This window comes from Seriola aureovittata, chromosome 3, assembly GCF_021018895.1.
Source record: "Seriola aureovittata isolate HTS-2021-v1 ecotype China chromosome 3, ASM2101889v1, whole genome shotgun sequence".
In the NCBI taxonomy this organism is placed as follows: Eukaryota; Metazoa; Chordata; class Actinopteri; order Carangiformes; family Carangidae; genus Seriola; species Seriola aureovittata.
Window position 1 is genome coordinate 8,380,600 of NC_079366.1, and position 9,998 is coordinate 8,390,597.

The 9,998-nt window shown below is 42.3% G+C and overlaps 1 protein-coding gene across 1 annotated transcript; it reads left to right on the forward strand.

Moving 5' to 3' along the window:
* Nucleotides 1–1,282: 1,282 nt before the first annotated feature.
* On the forward strand, nucleotides 1,283–7,691 carry notum2 (notum pectinacetylesterase 2). Its single transcript, XM_056372246.1, has 12 exons — nucleotides 1,283–1,430; nucleotides 1,607–1,949; nucleotides 2,089–2,141; nucleotides 2,729–2,824; nucleotides 2,937–2,997; nucleotides 3,582–3,694; nucleotides 3,846–3,948; nucleotides 4,334–4,522; nucleotides 4,723–4,823; nucleotides 5,767–5,914; nucleotides 6,032–6,079; nucleotides 6,653–7,691. The coding sequence occupies exons 2-12, from the start codon at nucleotides 1,609–1,611 to the stop codon at nucleotides 6,954–6,956; spliced, it is 1,557 nt and encodes a 518-aa protein (XP_056228221.1). The 5' UTR covers nucleotides 1,283–1,430; nucleotides 1,607–1,608; the 3' UTR covers nucleotides 6,957–7,691.
* Nucleotides 7,692–9,998: the final 2,307 nt, after the last annotated feature.

Genomic DNA, 9,998 nt, shown 5'->3' on the forward strand with positions numbered 1-9,998 from the left:
CAGCCTACGTTTTGCTTTACTCTCATTATGTGTCAGTGTAAGGTTAATAAAAGTCTTATGTAATTCATTACAGGAGAACTGTAATTTTTTAATGACATGTTGAAAAGAGTAAGCGATAACTACAAAATAGTATCATTCACATATAAATTTATTCAACAATTATGGACAGATTCAATTCTTTGAGTTTGTCAGATTGTTTACTCTGCATTCATTTTTTCTCAGGATGTGTTAGAGAAACTGAAAGTTGTAGCCTATCTGCAAACTATATTGAAGGGCATGTTAGCAATAATAGCAGGCCTATATCAATCAGATCATCCATAAGTCACAAACAATTAAATAAAAAATTTCTTTGATTAAAAATGACTTTGTGGAGCCAGTTTTAATCTAATTTCAGTGATTACAGACAAGAGAATTCAAAGTGCAGATTGTAAGTGTTTGAATTTTCTAAAATAATAAATTCAGTATTAGATGTTTTAATGGTTAACAACTTCCTCGTTTTGACTTTATCTCCCTTAGTGGAACACTGATAGTTTTATTATCAAAAGAATATAAATTTGCTTTATACTTAAAAAAAATATTTCAGAATTTAAAAATTGACTGGAAAGAACAAACAAAACCAAACTTCTCAACTTGTCAGTGGTAATGGTAATGGTTGTTCTCCAGGAGATTAACACAGCACATTAAGGCTGTTATGGAGGAGCTGTTATTTGGCAAATTTCTGTTATTGTTACTTATAATATAGAGAATTGATTTAAAAAAGTTTGGGAACATGCATAATGTGCTTGCTGTCCACCACCTGTGACTTGAGAGTGTCCACTAAATTGTTGACCATGCGGGAACGTTACGGTACTATTCATTCCCATGTCGAAAGTGTTTGAGGTGTGTGCTCCATTGACCTCTGGGTCACATACCACACAAAGGGGCTATGCAGTTATGCCGACCACGTAGATGTTTAAATCAAAACACTGATAATCAGAGGTGGACGGTGGGAGGGAGAAGAATAGAGGGGATGGGGGAGAAAGAGAAGCTCGTTCTTGAGGCACGGTCAGATGGGAAAGTGCCGGGTGGTGGGTGTGTGCATTGACTTGGAATATGTTGAAGAGACGCGTGTGTTATCTTTTCTCCTCGCCACTGGTCTTCCAGTACCTCCCCTCGCGGTGTGTCGTCAGCAGTTTATCTCAGGGCCTGGCATGCGCTGCAAGAGAAAACAGGATGAAATCTGATCCATACGGTGGCACTATAAAGCTCGCCACTGATTTGCAGGCTTCATCAAAACCTGGTCAAGGCTTCATCACTCATGACTGGCATCCTCCTCTCACACCTGGTCACTGCGCTCTGAACTTCTCACTCCTTCCTCAGCAGCACCACTTATCTGCCTGACCCCGGGGGTGCCACAGCAGCAGTCTTCAAAGCTGATTCTTCTTAGAGAGGTAAGCTGATTTCTGGGTCAAAAAGTGATGGATTTAATTTAAACAGCAAGTTATGGATAATTAGACTAAAAGATGGAGAAGATCTGGTGTTAATAATGGTAATTTCTATATGAAGACGGATTATGAATAAGTAATAATTACTATATGTATGAATCTTTTCTCTCATGTTGACACAGATATGAAGATACTGGGCCAGCTTGCTTTCTTGCTTTTGCTCGGGGGAATCTGGTGTCAGAACAACCGTAATGCTAAAGCTAGTGGAAAGGCCACCAAGAAGTCTGGTGGGAACCAAGGAGGTGAAGTTGGCCAGTCACCCCCCACGGTTGATCTGACTCCTAGAGGAACTGGGGGCAGTGGAAACACTGGGGGCACTGGAAGCACAAGAGGCACTGGAGGCACGGCTGAAGCAGGACGGGAGGGCGCCGCTGCAGCTCGAGCAGCTGGACAACAGACAGATGATATGAGGCTGCACTTCCTCAAGAACACCCAAGTTACGTGTAATGATGGAACAGCCGCTGGGTGAGATGTTTTTCCATTTCCCATCTGTTTGTTGATTAATACAGAGATTTAACAGAAGCTACATAGAGCATCAGTGTGTCCGTTCATAGCTGCTTTATCTTTACTATCTCCTCATTCCTGTTTAATTGTGCTTCTACAGGTTTTACCTAAAGGAGTTCAGAGGAAGCCGCCGATGGCTGTTATTCCTGGAAGGTGAGTATTTAAAAACCCAACTGGTTAATTTTGGTCCCAAAAGGTCAGCTTGTTTTGGCGCGACGCCCCCCATTGGAATTTTGATGGGGATGTCATGTCCTGTCATCTTCTTGGTCTTTTTGGTTGTTGTCTGTCACTCTGATGGACTTTGGATGGGGGAAATTTGTGTGGATTATCATCCTGCTTGACACCAGAGTGACTTCTGAGAGAATATAAGATGTGTGCCTTAGATTTTCCCAAACACAAACATTTTACCTGGCTGAAATGATTAGATTTAGGATTTATGGCTCTATTGCTCTGTGCAGCCTAATAGATTGGTTTGATTGAAATGCCTATGAGGCATACTGCTGTTTTATTTACCACTTTACTCGAGTTGAAAGTCAGTCAACAAATCAGGAGCTGACATTGTGTAAATGAAAGGAATCATGTCTTTTCTGTCCAACTGTCAGTGACTGTATAATCTTGTTGGCAGACCAGGCTACAGGTGCATTGCTTTCCCTGTCCATTCCTCACAGGCCTCCATGACGGGCTAATGAGGGTCTCCCTTGCTGCGCCTGATGTCTAATATTAGTCTCTGTTATTTTTAGGTGGCTGGTGCTGCTACAGCAAAGAGACCTGTGATTCCAGGTACCAAAATATTCCCCGACTAATGAGCTCATCGGGGTGGCCCCAAACAAAAAGAGGTAGGTCAGCTGTTTTAAAAAGTATGTCATACATGTTCCCATAGTGTTACTTTCTTTACGTAACCCTGGGTGAGACAAAAGGACATCTGTCTCATCTCTGCCGGATTTACAGGAACTGGAATACTGTCTTCTCAAGCGGAGGAAAACCCACACTGGCATAATGCAAACATTGTGTAAGTATCTGTATATCCTCACTGTGAGTCTTATTATTGTGGCTACTGAAGGTGTCATGTGTAGAAGACTGCCATCTGTAAAATGTTCACAGTTCTCTATAAACTAGAATAATAATAATAATAATAATCTTATGGCTGACAAAATAACACAGCAGGGAATTTGTTTTGTTTGTTCCTCTAGCTATTTTTGAACTAATTGATTTTTTTGGCATCTGAGGGGAGTGGAAGAAAAACACCCCAGAGAGCTGAGGGGAACTGCAGAGTGAGATGACAATCCGCTGTGGTTTTGTCTCTATGAATGACCCCTACCCTATCACGTTACACATTGTCATTTGATCCGTTGTTAATATAAAGATTTTCATTCGTGCAGCTTTGAAGTGAGACTCACACTCAGAGGTTTCGGTGCTTCAGCTTTACTTGCTCTGGTATATCAGTAGCTTATAGCGGCTAATACATTGTCCCAATCTGATACATGACAGAAGAAGCCACCTGCAGCCTGAATTGATTTTTATGGAGGAGAGAAAGAATTGTTTTGATGGCCTCAAGGTTCAGACTAACAAATATGATTGTTTCCTTTTCTGTAGTTTCATCCCGTACTGTTCAAGTGATGTATGGAGTGGTACTGGGCCTGCCCCAACTCCTCCTCCGAGGCCACGACAAGGCAGAGAGAAAGAAAGAGAGAGAAATGCAAACGCAAGTAGGTTTCTTCAGATCCTTCAAGATCTTCTCAGTGAGGTCCCTCATAGCAACGACAGATCTGTGCTCCCCTTGGTTATAAGAAAACACAGTTAATCTAACTTTCCCGTTTGTGGTGCTCCCAGTCATTTGCTGTCTGTATTTGTTATCAGCTGAGTATACCTTCATGGGATCCCTGATCATCCGCGAGGTCATCAAAGACCTCATCCCCAAAGGAATCAAGCTGGCCAAGGTTGTAATGCTGTCTGGCACAAGGTGAGTTTGTTTTATTGCTCTTGCTCTGTTGCTGACCACAGCTTTTGGACAAGAGCCTGAATCCCCTGTCCCATATGGACCATCTCCATGCCTAACATTAAACAAGAGAAGCCCTATTTAAGGTGCATCCTCTTGTCAACAATAAAGATGTTTACAGTCAACTGTGAACATTAATGTGTGTAATGGTGAACATTCCTCCCAGGTTAGCAACATTGTTGTTAGGACACCCCCAGGCTGTAAAACAAGATCCACTGTCTGAATGCAAAACTGTTTAAATGTTCACTTCCCTGCTGTTAGCTGGCATGCGTTTGTCATTTTGATACCCCTAACGAAAACGTCTCTCTCAAAGCCAAACTATTTATTGATGTTTGTGGCTCCCGTGCAGTGCGGGCGGGACAGGTGTTTTGCTGAACATTGAGAGGGTGGCCAGTCAGCTGGAGCAGCTCGGTGCAGAGGCTCAGGTCCGAGGCCTCGTGGACTCTGGCTGGTTTATAGAGAGTAAGCAGCAGAGATCACCTAATTGTCCTGAGACTGTTTCCTGCTCACCCGAAGATGCCATCAAGATAGGACTCAGGTATAGATGTGCAGTCTTCTGGAAGTCGGTGCAGATTTGATGTTAAGAGTCACTTTCATAGGACAGATGTATAATTTGAAAAAAGCTCTTTTAAAATACAGTGTTGTTCCAGTGGTTTTTACAGTGTTGTTAAAAAAAAAAGTGCCTGAGCTCTAAATTTGTGTTTAATTGTGTTAAAGGTTCATGTATTTTTTCCTCAGGCTGTGGAACGGTGTTGTGCCTGATAGATGTCGGCAGCTCTATAAGAGAGGAGAAGAGTGGCAGTGCTTCTTTGGACACAAACTTTACTCTACCTTGACCTGTGAGTGCTGGTTGATACCTTAGTTTGTCATGGTATTGGATTAACATGCTATATGATTGACTCCAGCTTTTCAGAAGTAAGGTGCACAGAAATATGATAGTTGTGAGTTTAATTGAATCAAAAGCTGAAAAGTGAACAGACTGCACATATGCTAATGGTCCATGTTGGTAACCCCCCCCCGGAAGAACTACAGAAACTGTAGTTTACAAAAGCCAGAATTCTTCTGATATTTTGTAGATCTGACAAATGGCCCTGCATTTAAGCTTGACAATTACTGACTTCAGTGAATTCCTGATGCTGGTATCAGAAAAACACACCATGGAGACAGTAATACAGGCTGAACCTGAGAATTTTCTAATTTTTCCACCAAGCACCTGATATGTCTTCGACCACTCAGAGGCAACAAGCTACAAGCAAAACATCGACTTATTATCATGCTACGAACTTGTTTTGCTGAAGAAGTTAGCAAAGACTTTAACAGCCTATTTACATATCCAGCAGAGACAGAAGATGTATGGAAGTCCAATATACATCCTCCTTTTTCACTCCGTTTTGGTCTCCACCAACTTCTGAGGGGAATATCTGAGCCTTTAGTTGCTAAATGCTTCACTTTATTCAACAGTTAGTCCCTTACTTTGTCTGTCTGCTGCTTGGTGTTGAGCAGGGAGCGAACAATTGCCAGCTGCCTATAGAAATGATGCTAATGAGAGTTGTCAGAATGAACCAAAACAGTAAAGTCACATGTTGTAAAACTAAAACAATTAGCTAAAACGATCTACAGCTCTGTAGAGCAGGGGGATAATTCGAGTGATCGGGGGATAATTCTCAGTGGGTTTGTCTCTACCAGCGACTCTGTTCACATTACGCATAGTCATCTGACCAATTGTTAATATTAACATATTGATGAGAACAGCTTTAATGTTGAACTCTGTGTTCCCTGTAGCCCCACTGTTTGTTGTGCAGTGGCTGTTTGATGAGGAGCAGTTGAGGGTGGAGAACATCTACATGGGAGGACAGACTCTGTCTGAGGAGCAGTGGCAGTACATACAGAACCTGGGCAGGGAGCTCAAGAACTCCCTGAGAGATGTCACGTACGTTCCCAACAACTTATTTAGAAAACCTACATATAATGATAAGAATAGATCTAATACGCACTAGATGGTTAAATTAAAGGATGAACTAAAGCGTTGACTGTGCTTGTTTTTCAGGGCTGTATTTGCCCCATCCTGCCTCTCCCACACAGTGATCACTAAAAGGTAAGAATGGATGTTTGACTTGTGGTGTTTTTAATACACTTTTACTTTTACCTATTTCAGTAGCCATCTCTCCCAATTGAGCTTATGCTGCTGTTTGTGCTCACTCATTCGTCACGCCACATTCTTCATGTCACCAAATGCCATTTCACACTTTCCCTAACCCCTCGGTACCCCTTGAACACACTCATTGTTTTGCTGCACACATGGACATTGATGGGTCAGTGCAGTCGGAGCTAAGTTTACAGAGTCAGTCTACGTTAGGTGTATTTACTGAGGGTGAGGATTCTTTATGGGAGGAGCTGAAGGTCTAAGGTCGTTGTAGGAAATCTTGCAGTTGCATTTCTGTGCTGTAACACCTGCGACACCAAGACGATGAGCCAAAAGTGTCCAAAGCAATTTGCAAAACTTGTGATAAGACCATGACGTGGCTGATTACACTTTCCTGGTCCTCAGTTACTTACCCAACCGTCTTACCTATTCTTTTGCTTTCTGCTAACCTTTCCCTTCACTCTTCTTTTACAAACTTTGCCCCTCTCTTTATTTCTACTCCCTGACATTTTGTTATTCTTCTAGTAACTGGATGAGTTTCCAAGTTAGAGGCACCTCTCTGCCACGGGCACTGCAGTGCTGGGACAGGAGTCTGGACGCAACGCGCAACAACAGGACCCCTGCCAAAGGTTGTCCTTTCCACCTGGTGGACACCTGTCAGTCGCCCCAGTGCAACCCCACTTGCCCGGCCTTGGTGGACCAGGCCACCCAGCAGGAGCTCACCCTGCTCCAGATGCTAGTAGCCATGGGCCTTGACCTCCAGAAACTGGCCTTGGAACCCCAGGGAGATGAAGATTCTCTCGCTAGCATGGTCAGCAATGGTGGCTAAGTGTAAAAGTGGACTGCAGCTTAAGAGATGGCCAGGCAAAGGCTTAAGAGGAAAAGAATGTGTTGAAATTTTAATGTAACCATAGAAATAGTACAGAAATCTGGTTACTACATCTTGTGCTGCTCAGCATTCCATAATGCTCCGTGTGTGTTAAATTGGTGACTTGGCTGGTGGGTATGTCACTGTGTCTGGGTCTGAGTGGTTTGGCTCTCCCTCTACTGGACACAAGAGGAAAGAGCTTTAGGCCTAAACTAAACTGTTTCAGTTGTACTGGTTGAAGAGCTTTGAGTTTTAGCGGATGGCCAAGTTTATTTACCTAACAGTCATACTTTTGATTAGTTATTGATATATTTCTGTGTAGGCCAGCAGGAGATGAAACTACAATAATTTGTTCTCATGCATAGTGGATAATCTATAAAAAATATATACGTCCTGTTTAGCTAATTGACATGTGAAGTGTACAATAAAAAGAATCTGTGGTTATTCATTGCTCAGCTGTTAGAATGCAAAGACATAATAAAGATGACGTATTGCAATTCTTTGTCATTGTCAACATTAAAGACCAGCTTTTTTCATAATGTCATGCTAGTTTTGCCAGGCATTTACAGATGCTACTGTAATTGTATGTTTTTATTTTCATCTAGGTACTGTAGTAACTATGTCATATGATAAGGATTTGATGAGAATTGTATCTGCTGATAATATGTATCAGATTGAGATGTTGCAAATGTTGAAACAGGGAATAAAAATATTAAATTGCATTTTTTGCTTCATCCAAGTCTGTTTGTTCATTTTTTAAATTTATTATATCTGATACTTTCTGTGATTTTTCTTTGCGTTAATTGACCCAATGAAGGAAACAAACATGATTCATGCTGGATATTGGTATTTCATTTAAGATATGGTATTCAATTAGTCACAACACCAGTGGACATTAAAAAACAGACGCATGCATATGATATGACCGAGGTTGTGATGAGCGTGAGTTCGACCCATGTGTGCTTGCAACTGCTCAACACTTGCTTGCCCGTCAAGTTGACTTTTGAGACTATGGAGGCGGAGACAGTGGCTGATATCTCTGCTTCATTAATTGGTCCCTTTCATCACCCATAGTCTCTGGCCTGTCTATTACCCTCTGACCCCTTTTTGGGTCGGATTACTGACCTTGACCTGGGTCTTGGGTCTACACTTTGTCATTGCCATCATAAACTAAATATGCCGCTGCTGTCAACACAAACGTGTGCACAAGTAAATGTTTAATTACTGAAAGCAGCCTTTCTAATCTTTAAAGTACAGTACATTGCTAAAGAAAACACACAACCACCTTTTCACTCTGCTGCCCTCTGGAAGGCGCTAAAGATCCATTAAGACCTGCACTTCCAGACTGAACAGCTTTTACTCAATTGCCATCAAAGAGCTGAACTCATCAACTGAAATACTTGAGGCTGGTTCTGTGCAATAAAATCCTGGTTAAGTGCAATAATACTGCTAAACTCTAACAACTGGGGTTATACAGACTTATTGATGCAATACAGTCTATTTATTAATCACACCTACTTTTATAATTCATGTGTATGCTATTTAAGCTATTAATTGTGTGTTTTTGCTTTTTCTTAATTTATATTTTTTATCTTTAACGTTTGTGCCACTACGGAGATGCACTAAATTTAAAGAAAGTTCACACTGTTTGACATGATTTAAAAATCAGTGTAACCTTGAGGGACTGCTAGAGGTGGAGTGGTTTCTGACGGACTATAATGTAATGAGTGCTTATTAATGTATTTGTTAACAATACTAAATCCTCCTGTGGAGGCTGCTGTATAAATAGATAATGAATGATAATATAATAAAAACACAGCTGGAACAATATAAAATGTCTTGTGTATATAATATGGTTTCTCTTCTGAAAGGCTTCTTCAGTTCCAGTTTGTCATGGACAGCTTCTTTTGCTCCTCTTTCACACTGTCCGTCTTCTCTGCACAAAATGTCAACATTGCTGTCCTCAAATGAGTGTCCCTTCTCCTTTAGATGCAGGTGGGCTGAAGTTCACTCCTCCTAAGTGAACTACAGAGACAAGTACAGAAAGTTTTTTAAATAGGGAAGAGAGCCCGAGTTCACAACCCTCCTCCTCCTCAGCTCAGAGGCATCCACTCCTCCCTCCTCATCCTCAGCATCCTCAGATGAAGATCGTGTCCATCCCGTTTGTTGGTGTCCTCCATTAGTTTTGGATCTTCTTGGAAGCTTCTGGAAGAAATGCACAATGTTCTTTCTCTTCTTCTTCTTTTGTGGTGCACTGTTGTCCCCCTCCAGCGACCTGCTGAGCTTGCTCTTCATCTGGTTGGACATCAGCTGAGTGTACTGGCTGATGATGTCATCATACAGCTGCGCTGACTCTGCGAACCTGTCGATGGATGATTTGCTGCTCTGGACCCGTAGGACCAGACCCCCTCCCCCAGGAGAGAGGAGGGAGAAAGAACAACCTGAGCAGATGTTTCACAGCTGCTTCACAGAACAAACGAAGAAACAAATGAAACTCAGGTGGACTCAGAGGACTCATCAGCAGCGGGGAGAAGCTGGACAGTTTGTCCTCCCTGATCAGATCCTCCAGTTTGATCAGAGTCCATCTGTCCCTGTCGTCGCTGCGTATGTCGACCTGATGCAGCAGAGTCCTGACAGCACTGGTTATAATCTAGAAGGTGGATATCTGCTCCTGCTGGGTGTCCTCACGCTCTGCTGTCTTTTCTCTCTGGTTGGACACAAGTGTGGACACAATCATCTTTCCCCTCCTCCACAGCTTCTCTGTGGCAGGTGAGAAACTCGCAGTTTTTCCTGCAGAGTGACTTAGACCTCAGTCGGTGTGGAATTGACCTGTTACTTTTGTCTTTCTTCTCAGTGGGAACTTTCTTGATTCCTTTTTCTGACATATTTCCTTCACACCATAGACTATGATGTCCAAAATGCCAGAGGCAACAGACTTCAAGGTGGGCAGGCATGATCTGCGTGGACTGGTCATCAGGCTGAAACTCCGTGGGTAGAACAAGG

What these genes read in the sequence shown, in the direction of transcription:
- notum2 (XM_056372246.1), top strand. Translation starts at nt 1,609, where the DNA reads ATGAAGATACTGGGCCAGCTTGCTTTCTTGCTTTTGCTCGGGGGAATC. An exon ending in ATGGCTGTTATTCCTGGAAG is followed by an intron (nt 2,142 to 2,728) that starts GTGAGTATTTAA and finishes TGTTATTTTTAG; the next exon opens with GTGGCTGGTGCTGCTACAGC. An exon ending in GTAATGCTGTCTGGCACAAG is followed by an intron (nt 3,949 to 4,333) that starts GTGAGTTTGTTT and finishes GCTCCCGTGCAG; the next exon opens with TGCGGGCGGGACAGGTGTTT.